General features: G+C 37.7%; 1 protein-coding gene and 1 long non-coding RNA gene across 5 annotated transcripts in view; both read right to left on the reverse strand.

Moving 5' to 3' along the window:
• Nucleotides 1–3,602: 3,602 nt before the first annotated feature.
• On the reverse strand, nt 3,603–9,654 carry tank (TRAF family member-associated NFKB activator). Of its 4 annotated transcripts, none has more exons than XM_020928964.2 (8): nt 9,429–9,654; nt 8,457–8,598; nt 8,267–8,378; nt 7,553–7,623; nt 6,472–6,530; nt 6,272–6,390; nt 5,185–5,540; nt 3,603–4,093 (listed from the first exon to the last, which is right to left on the reverse strand). In XM_020928964.2, exons 2-8 carry the CDS (start codon nt 8,553–8,555, stop codon nt 3,911–3,913), a joined length of 999 nt encoding a protein of 332 aa, XP_020784623.1. In that variant the 5' UTR covers nt 8,556–8,598; nt 9,429–9,654; the 3' UTR covers nt 3,603–3,910. The 4 variants fall into 4 exon arrangements, with proteins under 4 accessions (XP_020784623.1, XP_020784622.1, XP_055007287.1 ...); XM_020928963.2 differs by having other exon boundaries at nt 8,457–8,601; XM_055151312.1 differs by lacking the exon at nt 9,429–9,654 and adding an exon at nt 9,177–9,422.
• Nucleotides 9,655–11,537: 1,883 nt separating this feature from the next.
• Nucleotides 11,538–17,901, reverse strand: part of LOC129408318 (uncharacterized) — a 31,226-nt gene continuing 24,862 nt past the window's right edge. Inside the window, exons 3-4 of the long non-coding RNA XR_008631880.1 lie at nt 15,012–15,075; nt 11,538–13,011 (exon numbers count right to left, since the gene is read on the reverse strand). This is a non-coding gene — a long non-coding RNA (uncharacterized LOC129408318). The remainder of the gene's footprint in view (nt 13,012–15,011; nt 15,076–17,901) is intronic.

Raw genomic sequence — 17,901 nt, forward strand, 5'->3', positions numbered from 1 at the left:
GAGCACCTTTAAGAGTAAAGATATTAAAAAAATCGTATCTGTCAGGGCGAGTTTCCTCTTCCAAATAACGTTAAATGACAACATAATTATGGCCAAACAGCTGTTCAGAATTCCTCGGAGAACAGCGCGCAGGCTGCACTGTGTCCCACTCATCACGAGTACAGCAAAAGCATCATTAGTGAGATTCTTAAGGAAAAGGCGAGCTCAGATACATGGTGCCTCAGGAAATTATGAATTACATTGAAAACTGATAATAACACTATGATAATAACGAGCACAGGTACAAAAATCAGAATTGTGAAGGAGCAGTGTGGTAGTTACCTGATCTGCTGTAGTTTGAAATTAATCGTTAGTTTTCTGTTTAGTTAAATAATTGGCAGTATTTTACATAAACCAATAAGAAATGTCAGGTGATTTTATTGATTTACAATGATGTTACTGTAAACTGCAACTGACCTCATTTTTGTAATAAGTTTAATAAATAAACTGTAATAAAATTTAAGTTAATCCTCAGCCATACATTTCAAAGAACTTAGAAGTATTTTTCCCAAATATTTTCTGCATGTCTTTTTGTTTTATTTTTGCACAACTCCCTATTTGACCAAACTACAGTAACATTGCATTATAACATAGGATGTGCTATATTGGCACTTGATTAATAAAAATACCATGTACACTGCAAAAACAATATCTAGGTAAGTTAAAATGACTTAAATTAAGAGCATTTTACGTTATTTGAGTAGATTCAACGCAAGTACAATTATCTACCAATGGAATAAGTAAATAAATAAATCAATCAAGCAACATTTGATTTTATTTCTTATTTTAACTGCAAAGAGTTGTTGTTAAGATGTATTTTCACATTTTAAGTACAAAAAGTCTCATTCCATTAGTAGATAATTGTATTTGGAAAGTCAAATCATGATAAAAACTGTCTTAATTCAAGTAGGATTTCAGTAGCAGCAGTTTCCATTACCAAATGTGTACAAAGTTCTTGTTAGCCTATGTTTATTTCAATAATATCATATAATTACAATATTTTACTCACTGTACATACATTTATATATTTTATGTCTTATTGATACCAGTCTCTTGCTTTTTTTTTTTTTTACTGCTACTTATTTAGAAGTGTTTTTTATATATTTTTACTCTTTGTTATTGTAATATAATGTGATATGTGAGCTACTGTGTCCAAGTAATTTCCTTTGTGGATCAATAAAATCTGTCTAAATCTAATACCCATACTTTAAATATTTACAATTTCAGTTTCCTAATTTTAACTTGGCTAGATTTTAGTTTTTGCAGTGTTATGTATTAAGTCTATAATTAGTCACAAAACACATATACTTCTCATACAGCTCTAAAAATAAATGTAAACGTGCCCAAAAGCCTGTTATATACCCATAATAGAACCCAGCACCAGTGTAGTAGCACGCTTTTTAAAACACTTTGCTGTTCTCTTAGTGCACTGGCTCATTAGTTCAAAATTAGCATTACAACATCACATATTTTACACCTATCTCAGCTATTATTATTATTGTGCTTCTTTCGCTACTGGCAAACGCAACCGGGGCTCAAATGACTTATCAATCAGGCTCTCGCGCGATCACCCGACGCAATTGATAACACGCGCCAAACACTTTAGAGACGCGTTGTTCGGCGCGTTCACACCAGCGCGTCTACCCCGAGCCAGTGTTACCAGCCCATAGCGAAAAGGCTGCAAGGTCCCCTCCGCACGACGCTGCTTCCTTTAAACATTGTCACTGCAAATAGTGCAAATCAGCACAATTGTTCGCAAAGGTGTGAATAAATACTTACACAAGTCAAAAGTGAGAGCTGCCCGGTTAAATTGCACAGGTTCGGTCGTGGAAGATATAGACCGGCGTTTATAGGAGTTATTTCGCTTATAGGAATGTACGGATTTATTACTACTATGCACTATGCGTATTTATATCAATAAAAATTTTAATAAAATGGCTGAAATTGTAATCACAAAGGTTGCAATTGGTTAGAATGTCGTCTGTAAACAACAAAAAAAACATGATTTTTCTGCATAAAACCTCCTCTACAAACGGTGTTAGCGTACCACTAAATTAGCATTGCGAAATTATAATAAAAATGGCTGAAATTCTAATCACAAAGGCTGAAATCAGTTATAACATCATCTGTAAACAACAAAGCACCATATTTTTTCTGAATAAAACTTCTACAAACATGTTCTGAAATATATGGCGTTCATGTATTAGCGTACATGTATTAGCCTACCATTAAACTAGCACATTATAATAAAAATGGCTAAAATTCTAATTACAAAGGCTGCAGTTAGTTAGAATGTCATTTGTAAACAACAAAACACCATGATTTTTCTGCATAAAACTTCCTCTACAAACGGTATTCGTGTTAGCATACCACTAAATTAGCATTGCGAAATTATAATACAAATGGCTGAAATTCTAATCACAAATGCTGAAATCAGTTAGAACGTCATCTGTAAACAACAAAACACTATGTTTTTTCTAAATAACCTCATCTACAAACATATTCTCAAATATATAGCATTCATGTATTAACGTACCACTAAATTAGCATTGCAAAATTATAATAAAAATGGCTGAAATTCTAATCACAAAGGCTGAAATTTGTTAGAATGTCATCTGTAAACAACAAAACACCTAGGTTTTCCTGAATAAAACCTCTACAAGCAAGTTCTGAAATATATGGTGTTCATGTAATAGCGTAGCACTAAACTAGCATTGAAAAATTGTAATAAAAATGGCTGAAACTGCAATCACAAAGAGTTAGAATGTCATCTGTAAACAACAAAACACCATGATTTTTCTGAATAAAACCTCCTCTACAAACATTTTCTGAAATATATGGTGCTCATGTAAACGTACTACTAAACTAGCATTGAAAAATTTTAATAAAAATGGCTGAAACTGTAATCACAAACACGTTCTGAAATATATGGCGTTCAAGTATTAGTGTACCACTAAATTAACGTTGTGAAATTATAATAAAATGGCTGAAATTGTAATCAGAGTTAGAATATCAACTGTAAACAACAAAACACCATGATTTTTCTGAATAAAACCTCCTCTACAAACATTCTGACATAGTGTCCCACTAAACTAGCATTGCAAAATTATAATAAAATGTCTGAAATTGTAATCACAAAGAGTTGGAATGTCAACTTTAAACAACAAAACACCATGATTTTTCTGAATAAAACCTCTAAAACCTCCTACAAACACGTTCATGTATTAGTGTATCACTAAACCGGCATTGCAATAGGCTACGTTTACAAATCCTCGCAATTCTGCCATCTATAATAACACAACATATCACCATTAGGCTTCTTTTCTTGCAGGTTTCCTGGAGGTCAGATGTAAAGCTGCACTGAAAGAAAAAAAAAAATCTTACCTCACCTTGAATGACACACTGTACACCTGTTTCAAATTGAGAATATTCCCGTAAACTAAAGGTGTACTTATACTTATAGTTATAATATAGTGCTAATGTATGTGAATTATCAGCTTTATAATGAAATGGACTAGACTCTAGGTTGATAAAGTATGTCTTGAGATCATAAATGAACTCAATTATGATTTTTGTACACATTTAATAACAATAATTCCACAATATATTTACAGATGCATATTAGGAGCAATACAGTAATTCTTTTAAGAGTAAATATTCAATTGATTTGCTCACATATATGCGTCATGATGTAGTATTAAAAAGAGTAAAATGGTTTTAAAAATAGGCAAAAATAAGTGTACCATTCAATTCTTCAATATTAAATAAATGCTTTCAAGTCTTATGGCAGTGTCATTTCAAATCCAGTGCAGGCCCCACCAGAGGGATCCTCCAGAGTGGTTCTCCTGTCAGTTTGTGCAGCTCACTGGTGTCACTGGGAGTTGTTGTTTTTGTGGGAGAAATGCGAGTAGAGATGGCTGTTCATCAGGTCCGGAGGCACTACAGAGTGGCAGAACGCACATTTATCGGGGCTGCCGCTCTGTGGAGACACTAAGTCTGCCCCCACATCTGCCCCCACGTCGGCCGCTCGGCACAGCTCGGGGCTCCACAGCGGCTGCAGGACAAAAACAGAGGAGAGGAGTCAGTATGGAGATTCAAACAGCGATGCATGTACGCTCTCATCTTGATTATTTTGATCATTTGTGATTTCTTAAGTGAGTAACAAAATTTCTTAGTAGTAGTCACATTTCAAGAACAGAGTCAAAAAATATGTCTTAGTCTTCGTAAAACGCTACAATGACAGTGACTAGACGACCTCAAAAACATTTTTAGAGAATCCACTAAATTATTACTAATATTGATTTAATATAACTATGATCAATTTGTAGAAAACAAACCTACTTATGTTGGAATAGTAGCAACATTAATTTGCAAAACGTGTGAAACTCATCTTGAAGACGGCTTTATTAAAACATAAATAATACCTCAGCCAAACATGAGTGTGTTTGGACAATTTACAGTTTAATCATAAATAGCTATTATATTCATAGTTTTGTTTTGTTGGTATCTGAACAGTGCAGATGTGGAAATGCTTCCTCATGAGTGATCAAACAGAAGCTTAGCGTAAAGGAAACATAAAAGGCTGGACTATATAAACTAAGATAAGCTGTAAGGTTATTAGTTATGCATTTCCTTTCATAGAAGTGTATACAAAAAAATTCCTTTGACACAGCCTTACTGATTACACGACTGATTCTGCTTTCATTTTCATTTTTACGTTGGAAACTATTGAATCATTTTCATTTCTATAGCTACATACTCTTAATGAAAACAGCCCATATTAACAAGTCATCATTATAATCTGCACAATCATGGGCGCCCTTGACCACTCTCCTGTTCTATCATTCATCATTTGAGCAGATATTTACACACATCAGCAGAGAGTCCTCATTTATCCATCATACTTGTTTCGTCGGCTTCACACAGCGTAATGTGCTTCCATCTGGCTCACACGTTGCCTCAAATATGCCAAATATAACCAGGCCTGCTTAAGGAGAAAAAACGCCACTGCACACATTAATACAGTTAAGCAGAGGAGATTTTTTTTTTGGACTTCACACTGTTTCACTCCTCCATTAGCGCAGACCAATCAGACTTTGATAATTTGCTACTAGTTTTTCTCAGACCTTCTCGTGCGATTCTCACCTGCTGGGGTCCCCGTACGCTCTCCTGGGAAAGCGAAGACGACGGCGAGTGGGAGGGGGACGAGGAGTAGACAAAAGACAGGGGCAGCTCCACCGGCTCCTCTTCAGCCACAGCCAGAGCCACGTGGCGGTCCGGGGCACTGTTCAGGAAGTCGTATTCACTGTCCGCTGAAGGGGGGAATTTAACACTGAATTTGGTCAGAGAGTCCAAGTCCCGGTCATCTGGGTCGGCTCCGCGAGAGGCCAGAGACGAGACAGGGATGTCCACCACCGCGGTCCTGAGCGTGGAAGAGGAAAAGGGGCGCTCGGCCTCTGCTGTCCGGTCCGTGCACTGGATGGGCATGGAGAAGCGCTGATCTGCCATGGAAGGAATATTGTTAGAAAAAATATTAACAAAAAAACATGCAGTATTAAATAATGTGTGCTGTGCTAAAGGGATATCTGATTTGGATGTGCAAGGAAAAGTGCTGATCTGTCATGAAAAGAGTATTGTCAGTATTTAAAAAAAAACTCTGATTCAAGAAAATAAACATTTAATTTAAAAAATGCAGTATTAAACTTTGTGTACTGTGAAAATACGACATAAGTAAAAGGCCTTATGCAGTTTCTGATGTTGTGGTAGTGATAATTCAAGAGCTCAGTGCAACCTTTCACAGAACAGGTCAAACAAGACAAACAGGATATGAATTTTGTTGATTGTTTATATCAAAAGAACCAGTGATCAGCTTATTTTATATTTTTGGGGAAGCAACGAAATACAGGAAATAATTTTGATGTTATGTGAATAGGTATCACATGACAAAGAATTACATAAAAGTGAAATAAGGACTTTGGTATTTAGACTCTGCAGCCCCCGGGAGCACAGATATAATGTTGCATCCACAATAAAATGGTGATTCTGCCCTATTTTACTGCTCGTATTCAGTGACTTCAGTGGCACTTCAATGGCTTTATTTTATATTTAGTATAGTATGCATGCAGAGGGACACCTTCCAGAGTGAGGTAGTTATTATTTAAGTTAAATAAACAGTAAAGTAAAAAAAGGAAATAGCAAAAGCAGGTGACATTTGAAACGCTGAATAAATTACCATTTAATGCATCATTTCCTCCATTAAACCTCTTTAGATGGTCTTTTTGTCTTCTGGTCAAAGACTTTATCTTCCGAAATTTCACCTGAATGGCCTCAAATGCATCTTGCATATCTTGACTGACAAACACAAATACAATTTAAATAATAATGGAGACATAAAATAAATAAAAAAAGCTTAAAAACTACAAGAACACATACCAGTCGACAGCAGAGCCAGCTGGTAGATTTGAAGCAGCTGCACCAGTGACGGCATTGTCCTGAAAAACACATGAAAAACACACATGTAACCTTTTACCTTTTAGTATTGACACGCAGTATTTGCATAACAAGCGAAAGTGAGCTCATCTCCAGTTCTGAGTAGACATGAAAATATATTGTACTGCAGCCCAGTTCAGTGAGAAGCAGCCAGGCTCAGGTACATGTAATATGAACTGCACTGTGCTTTTATCCTCTAGCACCATCTGCTGAACCAACGTAGATACACCTTGTACAATTCAATGCACGAAGGTCCAAAACAAGCTTGTAATTTATCGCAACAAGAATTCACTGTACCATGCTTATCTAATGAAATAAAAAAATTTAAAAATGCAAAATAGGCCATGATAGTACAGTGTAACCAGTTATTTTTGCCACTTATTTTGAATATATTTGTGTAATTTATATTTTTACTCTTTATTATGGTATTATATTATATTATATTGTGATGTGTGAGCTACAGTGTCCAAATAATTTCTCGTGTGGATCAGTCTTGTGCAGTTTGTCTAAGTGTAGGATCTGTCTAGTTTGCCACATTGTGTAAAAACATGCAGCTATGAGATTTCTTTTTTTATTTTAATGTTACCTTTCATTTCAGCTCAATTTTTTTAACATCACGTATTTATTTTGTTATTGCCGAATATTATTATAATTCAGTCAAATGAGGACACAAGACTGCTCCACAGGTCTGCTTCAAACTGCTTCAAAAGTTGTGTAATCCGCCGTTCAATGTTTAGCTTGCTTCTGCTGTGATGAAATACCGTGCTTTCCTTCATGTCACAGTGGGCCAAATGTGTAGGCAGATTCTCATGTACGTTATATTAGAAATGTAGCTCTCAATGTAACTCAAACAGGAGTGGTGTTAGAAAGGTTGACCACTGGAACAGCCTGTACTAAAACCACTGTTCTGGGAGAGCAGAAGAGGAAGCTGTATCTTTGTCAAGCAGAACTGAAGGCCACAGTCTAAACCCATAGTAGGAATTCAGTTGGTGTTTGCATAAAGTGAAAGGCAGTGTAGACTTACCTGGTACTGTAATTTCCTATAGGCAAGAGCTCCATCGTGGACATGTTCACAAGGCTCGCATTTCATATCTCCTGTTGCAAAAGAACACACAGCTATTGTTAAGTGCAGATTCGTGCAGATTTTTGATTCACAAAAATTCTGTCTTTGCATTTTTTGGGGGTTAAAATAATTATTTTGCGATAAGAAATGTGCTAAAATGTGTGTGCGTATCTGTGGTGATTGTGTATCAAGTACTGCATGTGAATAGATTATAAAAACGCACCAGGTCCCAAATATGTTCATGTACATATCACTATTTTTGTAATTGTTTTTGAATTTTTGTTGCACCTGGCTCAAACAAATAAATAAACGAATGAAATGAATGAAAAAAACAACAAAAGTGCAAAAATATACCCTGGTTTGAAAGATTATAATGCAAAATTTTTTTCTTTCTTTGTTATTTTTTGTACCATTTTTTGCAGCCAATTCTGAGCTATTTCCGTTCTTTTCTGCAGAGTTTTGCTTGTTTTATTATTTTAGACGAGGCTCAATATTCCAAATTTTCAAAACTATTTCACTTTTGTGGTATATGGTCACGTTGACCCATATACCACACAAAACTAGGTCAGCTCAAGTTGAAAATCTTTATTATTCCATTATGTCCAGGCATCGCAATAACACAGCTTAGTTCAATGTAAATCTATAAATATCTGGTAAAAGTTTTTTGCTACAAACCTGCAGGCGGGGGCCTCAAAGCTGAAAGTTTGGCTTCAAGAACACAGATGAGCCGCTGCTGGTCCTCTATTTGCTTTTGAAGTTTACGCGTGTAGCCCTCATAATACTCTGTCTACAAAATAATATGATTTCGTTAAAATACATTAACACTAAACTGGGATAAATTGTATGACTGAATGTTGAGGCGTACCATTTTCTGCAGCTCCCTCTTAGCTATGTCTTTCTCAATGGAGACCTGGCGATAGGCTTCAAAAGCTTTGTTAAGTTGGTCTCCGATGTTCCTTTCCATTCCGTGTGCTCCACAATCATCACTGACACAGCAGACATGAGCCCTGCTACACACAGCAAATACATTTACACATTTCTGAAAACAAACACTAGGCCTACACAAGTACAAAAAAGACAACTGTGCGGCCTACAACTCCTGTAATATTTCTTAATGTGCTCACCATTAGTCATAGCAACCCTATTCTGCTTTAATTTGACCTTATTCCGTTTGCTATAATTAATTCATATATAAGAAATGTCATATGCCTAGGACTTTATTAGTCTACACTTAACTAAACTAAAAATAATGCACTCATGTGTAGGCTCTTTACAATGCTTGTAGGCGAGTCTATAAAACACAAAGCAAAAGCTCCATAATCCACGCCCATAATACGTCTAAAATTATGTAGAGCAATTGCAAAATAATCATTTAAGCAATTATGAGAAGAATGTAGGATTGTTGTTTAGAGAAGCTCATGCCAAGAATAACAAGAAGAGTGCATGTGCACGCTCATAGTCTATTTATCTATTAGAAAAGTTAGTAACTTATATTAGAAAATAATTAACAAGCCTCATAGTCCTTGATGACACTGTCCATGAGAATATGAAGTGCAACATTTGGTCCAATAGGAGCAGATGTTACCTGTCAGTGAGCCTGCGGGGCAATGGCAGCTGGAGACACACATAGTAAACACATAGAAAGTCCGCAGGACTCGGAGCACTCTTGTTAGAAACAACTTCCACTTCACTAAGGTTCACGTCGCGTTGCCAAGATCTTCTTTAAGTTCCGTATTGTTCCAGAGACTAGTTAGCCATAGCTTCTGTTTGAGCCCATTGATCCAGGAGACAGACTCCTACAGAGTTTACTCGGCTTTACTCAGATTGTGTCGCTTACCTTCATTCGAGTAACTGCCCCGGCCGAAGATATTGTTTTGACACCACCGCAGTTTCGTCGCCTGATCTCGAGATGCAAAGTTCGAAGCGCAGGAGAGGATATGGCAGAGTATGTTTTACATAGCCCTGTAGAGTTGGGAACTTCCCTCGGGGAATCCCCCGCTCTGTAGACTTCCGCCTTTACCCGGGCTCAGCCAATCAGCGCGCGGCTTGGAGGAGAGCCGGGTGGTTAGCTGGTTGAGGGTTCTTCCAACCTACGCGTCTGCAAACCGAGTGCTCTGCATGTGAAAACTCCAGCCAAACTAACTTCATTATGTTCTCATTTATACAAGGGCTTCTGCCTCATCTTACTAAACATTTACGTCAAATGTGCGTGATTATGCGTGCCAACCTGCAGCTGCAGTGCAAACTCTGCACAAAGGGGAATGTTCATCTGCACAAGTGAACACAGGCCACTAAAACAGATACACACGTAGAAATACCTGTGACGAGCGGTTAGGATAGGCTTATACACAATGGGTTGTCTTAAAATTAGCAGCAGCAGTAGTCTTTACACTGCTGTGGTTTTGCAGGTTGATTGGGCCTGCAGTCACAAGTGTTAGTAGGACACAGCATCAACATGCATTTATTACAAAGCAATTGCCCTGTTAGCAAAATGGCTCTAGGCTGTATGTTTTAGGTTGATGCAATAGCGTAAAGCCATAGACAGCATTTTGCCAACAGATAATGTACTTCCTATATGATTGCAGAAGTCCAAAAGGCTCTATAATAGGCTTTAGGCCTAAACTTTCTCTATAGGTGCCCAGCTGAGCTCTGATCCCCTCTGCTGATAGATGGTTAAAAAAAGCTGTTGTGGCCAGAGCAGTGTTCACCACACAGAAGGGTTCCGCTTGTGGCTTAGTTACATAAGTATTATGAGTCTGATCAAGTTTAAATTGTCAGATTGCGATATCTTTTGTCTCCTGCCAATCTATTAAATTTTTGTAATTAACACACAGAAGCGCAGTTGCCAGAGGGGATACTAATGAAGCATTTCTAACAAAACTCACAGTTTTGACCTGATTTGTCCCAAAGCCTGACAGCACACAGAGAGGCCAGTAGGGGGCAGCTCGGAGCGGCTTTTGGAAACGTGGACCTTTCAGAGCACTTCTCCTGAGGACATGAAACTGTATATGTCTTATTCTGGATTTACATTTAAAGAGACACACATCACACTTCTCTGTCCCAGCGTTTATAATGGTCACTAGATAAATACAATATTACATTTACACAAACAGTATTGTAAAAAGAATAAAATATTAATTAAAAACTTAAACCAGGAAACTATGAAGATTACAACCAATTAGACATAACATGTGACAAAAAACGAAATATATTTCATGAATATAAACAAGATATAATTTGAATTTAAAATAAGTTAATTTAAAACAAACAAAAACAGTCACATTTCTTCTTTCAAGTTGGTTTCAGATATATTGATAAACAAAATACCCAAGCTGATGATTGACGATTTCAATAAAAATTTGATGAATCGCACACCCCTAACAAAATACATACAAAGTCAAAGTTCAAATTAAAGAGAACATTAACCTCTCTGTGCGATGTTTATTTGCAGATTTGAGCTCTCCTGCCCCCTCTCTCCCTCTCCCCGCCTCTCCCCTGGGGCCTGCTCCTGGGGGTCATGTGAGGATGGCACTGCCCGGCCCCGCTCTGATCCTCGCTGGTATTCACATGGGCTCACACTGAGAAAGACTCACTGATGTCACGCTGGCAGATACAAACAAGCTCTCCTCACATAAATCACTCCACTACTCCACTACTCCACCAGTCCACGCTCACATTTCTCACATTCTTCTGCTTTCAACTCAACTATTTATGACCCTGACCCCTGAAGTGTGAGGATAGGATTCAGATCGACAATGAAGGACTTTTGATAGGATCTATTTAAAGGTCTTATATTTTGCAAAAATTGACTCTTGTGAGCTTCTTGCCATGTTAGAATGTTGTTTCCTCCTCAAAAACATACCCGTGAGAGTTTTCTGCTTGAAAATTCAGTCTAAATATGCAGGATTTGTGTGAATGAAACAAAACACAATTCAACATTATAAAATAGATCAGAAAATGGTGGAATATTTTTATTTTAAAGACATTGTCCATACTCAGAAGCAGTCGATCTAACTTAGTTCAAGTGCATATTCATGGGGGCAAATAAGCCACAGTGGACCAAAAATATTTCAGCTGAAGCTCAAACAATCGCCAACTATCTAGAGTATGTTGGAACAATTTGGAGCTGGCAAAGATTAAGGGGCCTAGAGGTGTCAGTAAATCTACTTGACAAATGGTCCTGTTACCTTGACACCGCACTGGGATCTATGACTTGATCCGAGCTGTTCTGGTAAATCCCTCAAGACAGTATCTCATAGGCAGGAGCCAAATTTTGGAGTTTTCTATTTAACAAAGATATTTAACACCGCAATCCTTCAAGTGAAGTCATTCGTTTTGTCAAGTGTGGCTTTTTCAAGATGAGAGATTTAAAAATACTGTAGGCCATAGGTAAAAAATGCTTCTTCTCATTTGCTTATTCCAGCGCCTGTGGGTGTAGATTCGGGGAAACTGGACTATTGAGCCAACAGTAAATTGCAGGAGTGACACTTCACATCTGTGGGCTCTTCATTCAATGATTCAAGGTAGAGAGTCACTAATTCTCCTAAGACATGCACACTGCACAAGAAGGAATACTAAAAGCAGACTTGATTCAGATTATTTTTCTCCAAATACAGAATAGTAATAATAATAATAATAAATAAATAAATACCGGTGGCAGACTTGGGGCAGACTGATGGAAGCAAGGCTGCCAATCGATGCCTCCGTCCAACGCTCACACACTACATTCATACCGGGGAATGCGGGTGAAGTGTCATTCCTCAAGACGCACTAACAGTTTTGCTACTCGTGCCCCCTGTGACATCTGGTATTCCCAGCGGTCTCCTATCCAAGTACTAACCAGGCCCGGTGCTTTTAGCTTCTGAGATGTGACGAGATCAGACTTTGACAAGCCTGTGTGGTCACAGGTTTGGGTTCCCATAGGAGTATGTGGAGTGAATGAATAATGCATGAAAACTTAAAGCTTCTCAGACAAATGTATTATAATGATAATATTAAAGGTGCGGATCCCAAGGTTTTTTTTTGTTTTTTTCTATCTTTAAGCCATGTTATTCAACCATAAACTCTGCTTTTACAATCTATACTGGAGCAGGACACATTTCTAACCTCTTTGTGAGTTCAAGTCATGAATTTTATATATGTATTTTAAAGCAGCTTTTTCTGTATGTTGCAGTGCTTCTCTCTCCCACCCATTACTTTTGTACAGGATATTTAAGAGAGCGGAAATGCAGCCAGTGTTGACGGAAATGCTCCTGTGCTCCGGTGACATGTGGAGGGGTAAGGCTCTATGACAAATACGCCTCAGAGTCTGCGATTGTTGTGGCTGGCGGTAACACAGGGGCCCGCTCTCTGGAAGCACTTTATATAATTTATGAGTCACTCCTCCGCCAGGCAGGCTAAAGGAATACGCTGGCAACATTCTGTGGAGAAAAGAAAGAGACCGGGTGGATGAGTAAGCGATGAGACAGAGGTTAAACTGGAGGGATGACTGTGTGAAGAAATTTGGGGTTATTCAGACATTCTTTTTGCACTGTGTGTGGTTTTGCCTGACCAAAGTCTGTCAGGAGTGAAAGTGCAAGTCCTTTTTGATAAATAGCAAATGTGTTCTTGCAATAATTACAATAAAGTCATGGGTAAATGGGTCTATATCAAGGTATACAGCATACAGAGTTATGCTTTTGTCTGCTATATATTTATAATAGATAACTGTCATAGATCATTGTTTCATGTATTTATTATTTATTTGTTTATTTCATTCATAAAGATAAAAATACATTGACAGTGTCCTATTATTAAACATACAATAAATGAATGAAAAGGAGCAGAAAGAAGAGTAATCTTATGTTATCTGCCTTCTCTACATGAACACTTTTCATATATTGATGGTAAATGCTCACATTCTTCCAGAGCATTTTCCACCTTCAAGGCACTCAAAGCGCTTTACATCAAGGAACCATTCACCCATTCACACACGCATTCATTCACCAGTGTACGCAGAAACTGAGGTGGGAAAAAGTGTCTTGCCCAAGGACATAGTTTTTACTTGTGTACTTGTTTTACTTGTTCCTATTGTACACATTGTATTATATTTATTTGTTTTAGGTATATTTTTAGGATTTCCAGTGTTTCGTCTGCATCAGGAGCGGAGGTCAGCTGCAGCTGCCGGGTCTGTCCTGTGGGCTCCTGGTGGAGGGTTGGTGCTTTGGGCTTCATCTCTCCCTTGGTCCTGTGGTGGTTCCTGGTGGTGGTGGACAGCTCTCTGCTCCTGGTGTAGATGTTCCTCTGCTCCTGGTGTAGACGTTTCTCTGCTCCTGGTGTAGACGTCTCTCTGCTCCTGGTGTAGACGTCTCTCTGCTCCTGGTGTAGACGTCTCTCTGCTCCTGGTGTAGACGTCTCTCTGCTCCTGGTGTAGACGTCTCTCTGCTCCTGGTGTAGACGTCTCTCTGCTCCTGGTGTAGACGTCTCTCTGCTCCTGGTGTAGACGTCTCTCTGCTCCTGGTGTAGACGTCTCTCTGCTCCTGGTGTAGACGTCTCTCTGCTCCTGGTGTAGACGTCTCTCTGATGGTGCTTTCTCAACTGGTTCGCCTGTATTCAGCCTCACATTTTAACTAAGTGTGGTTGTATGTATTTTAGCATGTGAGTGTGTGTGAGTTTGTGTGCATGTTTGTGCGTGTGTGTCTTGGTTGTTTGGTTGTGTGGGGTCGGACAGCTGTGGGGGTTGGGTAGTTGGGTGTGAGGAAATAAATGTTGGGTTTGTTTTTAATCACTATAAAGCACTTTGTATTACATTTTTGTATGAAAAGCTCTTTATAAATAAAGTTTGGTTGATTGATTGACATAAGAACAGTATTCATCTGTGGGATGGCACCAACCTGTAGCCAGGCTGGCGCTACCTAGTGCCTCCGCTCAATTTCATTTCTCTCCAGCGACTAGGTCAGGAATCAGAATACACTAGACGATTCGCAAAAAACTCTGAAAGTGCAAGTTCAGGCACCAGCCAATCAGTGAAGAGCCATATATTCAGTGTTGTCAATGATTCCCAAGATCGAGGATTTAAACCCGGAACAAAGAGAATGTTTGGTGAATTTCATCAAGGGCAAAGACGTTATTGCCCTTCTTCCTACGGGATTTGGAAAAAGATTAATATACCAGTTAGCCCTGTTAGCAGCGCATTACATACATCACGACCAAATAGCAGCGCTTGGTTAAATGATTAAAAAGTACCCGCCTACAGTCGAGTGAACGAATTCCAACACTGTGAGGTCAGACGGTTTCACTTCGTAGAAACCAGCTGGTGAATCACCAACCTGTGGGTCTGCGGACAAATTAAGTGGATGGCGTGTATTGTTGTTGTTTATTTTTACTTTCTGCCCCTTTAACTTATTCTCTGTTATAATATTGTTTCCTCTTCAAAACATACCTGGAGTTTTGTTTTGTTTCATTCACACATGTCCATGAAGTCCAAGTCCATCACCCTCTAGAATCTGAAAAACATCAATAACAATAATAATCAATCAATAACAATTAAAAGTAAACGGTTGTGTGCTAAAGTAAAGTTACTGAAATATCAAAAAGGAACTCCACATATCTTTAACCTCTTATAACACGTGAACCAAACATGTGCTTCGGATATATGTTGATCTTGTGAAGTTTCATGAGAATTCCTGTTTCAAATTGCGAAATGTTTTGTCTCCTGGTTTGTAATGGCGTCTCACTCTACATTATTTAAGTGTTATAAATTGCATATATATAATTCATCCACGCAAAATATACAACTTCAAGAGGGTAAATGAGAAAGGAAAACAAATATACCATGGCTAACAATGCTTTTAAACACGTATTTTTGCATAATATGTCCCGTTCAAAAGGCCTGCACCCAATTTTGAACAATGAGTCAAGAGTCTCAGAGTGAACTACAGTAAATCACTTCTTCTACTTTGATGTTGAACCATGATAGAGAAACTATTATTCTCTGGGAGTTTTTTCCACGTGCTTCTCTCTGATTGGATACAACTGTCTGTCCCCAACAAAATATATTTTATTTTTAAAGTAAAGGAAATGTCATACAGTCACTTTCTTCGAAACTGCTGCTTGTACAAAATACTGTACGGAGGAAAAGACAATTCCTGAAGTTTTGATTTCACAACTTGGACCATAAAATGATTTCACAACTTAACCATAAAAACAACCCACACATTTTGCCAGTTACAAAAAGGAAGTATAATCATTAGTTTGTGTAGTAACATGGGATCGCTAGTCTAAAAGTTCAAAAAAGGGCATCAAAGTGTGAATGATACGACATTTAAATAAGAAACATTTATCTTTTTAGTGACCCCATTCTTCTGATATATTAATCCAATAAAACATAACTTTGCATTATAGGCTTAAAGTGTCCCTAAAGGCATGAAAAACACTTTATTTTAAACTGTTAGAGGCAGTCCAGACTTATTCCTCGCTTTCCTCGCATTCTTACCATCCAAATTCAATAACAGCAACTAGCATGCTAACAGCACACCAGTCTTAGCCTACATTCTGGTTTCCGAACAAGAAAATGCTTTATAATTATATGCAGAGAGTACACAGCAGGGGTGGGACCAAGTCATCGTTTTGCAAATCTCAAGTAAGTCTCAAGTCTTTGACCTCAAGTCTGAGTCAAGTCTCAAGTCAAATACAGGCAAGTCCAAGTCGAGTCTTGAGTCCCTGGCCCATAAGTCCAAGTCAAGTCCAAGTCGACCGCTTTGAGCTTCAAGTAATTTCAAGTCTTTAAACCAAAGTACCAATTATAGCTTAGATATTTGCAATTTATATGACTTTAAAACTAAATTGTACTTTAAAAAAATCATAGTATATTTATATATGAGTATTTATAGATTATATAAGAAAAGTACATTTTCCCTTTTTAAATGTTTTGACAAGATCTTAGTGTGAATCATTCTGGTCAGAATAGAAAGAATTCAGATTTAAAAGTGCTTCTCAAGTCTTTTCAAGTCACATGCCTCAAAGTCCGAGTCAAGTCCCAAGTCACTGACCTTCAAGTCCAAGTCGAGTCCCAAGTCGTAGCCTATTTTATCAAGTCAAGTCTCAAGTCCTAAAAATAATGACTCAAGTCTGACTCGAGTCCAAGTCACAACTTGCAAGTCCCAACCTCTGGCACACAGTGATATCACTGATCCTTAGAGCTGGTTTTACAATACAGCTCTACAGGGGCAAAACTAAATTAACTTTATTACATGAAAAATGCATCTTAAAGGGCCTATATTACTCTATTTTCTAATATATGTTCCAATGTTATAATGTTTTTTCCTCATCAAAAACACAACCAGTTACATGTTTTGTTTCATTCACACATGTTTAACACACAAACCCTGCATATTTAGCCTAGAGTTTTAGAGTTCTTCTCTCTAATAGAATACACTCTGTTCCACTTTGTGATGCCATGTGGTAATACAAGAAGTCATCCACTGTTTTTTATAACTCCATATACTTTCACTAGAATTATTTGGATAATTTCAGACCTGGAATTGCCAATTTCTACTAAACAAATGTTAAAAAGTAGCTGTTACACTGCAAAAAACTAAATCTAGCAAAATTAAAGTTAAAATCAAGTTAAGATGACTTGAATTAAGAAAGTTTTATCATGGTTTGATTCAATTTCACTTGGCAAGCAAAATTATCTGCCAGTGGAATAAGACTTTTTGTACTTAAAATATGAAAATACATCTTGCTACACTTAAGATAAGAAACACAACAACTTTTTGTACTTAAAATAAGAAACAAAATCGCATGTTGCTTGAATTAAGAAAAACACATTTATTCCATTGGTAGATACTTTTACTTGTCAAGTTGAATCGACTCAAATAAAGTCAAATGTTCTTAATTTAAATCATTTTAACATACCTAGATATTGTTTTTTTGTTTTTTTGCAGCGTCACTTTAAAACTACTGCTTCATGACATCACAAGGTGGTAAAGAGCATTTTGAGCTTCAGAGAGGTAAACAGACTGATAAGAAAAGGATTACACAAACATGCGTGAATGAAACAAAACACAACTCCGGGTATGTTTTTGATGCAATAACAGCATTTTCACACGACTAAAAGCGTAAGATTCATAAGATTAGCTAATCCTTTCAAAATAAAACAACTGAGCAGGCAGCTATTTACTGTTGTCCTCTGAAGCCCTTTTTATGTAGTGCACTGCCCCCATCACTTCCAAGGGCGAGCTGCAGAGGGTGGGGGGTTGGGAGGGGCTCATAAATTTGAACAGAACTGATCTCCGGGGAAATGAACTGTCCTTTTTGCAGTCCCTCGG

This window comes from Boleophthalmus pectinirostris, unplaced genomic scaffold (assembly GCF_026225935.1).
Source record: "Boleophthalmus pectinirostris isolate CB_2022bp ecotype Guang Dong unplaced genomic scaffold, ASM2622593v1 HiC_scaffold_1, whole genome shotgun sequence".
NCBI classification, from domain to species: domain Eukaryota; kingdom Metazoa; phylum Chordata; class Actinopteri; order Gobiiformes; family Gobiidae; genus Boleophthalmus; species Boleophthalmus pectinirostris.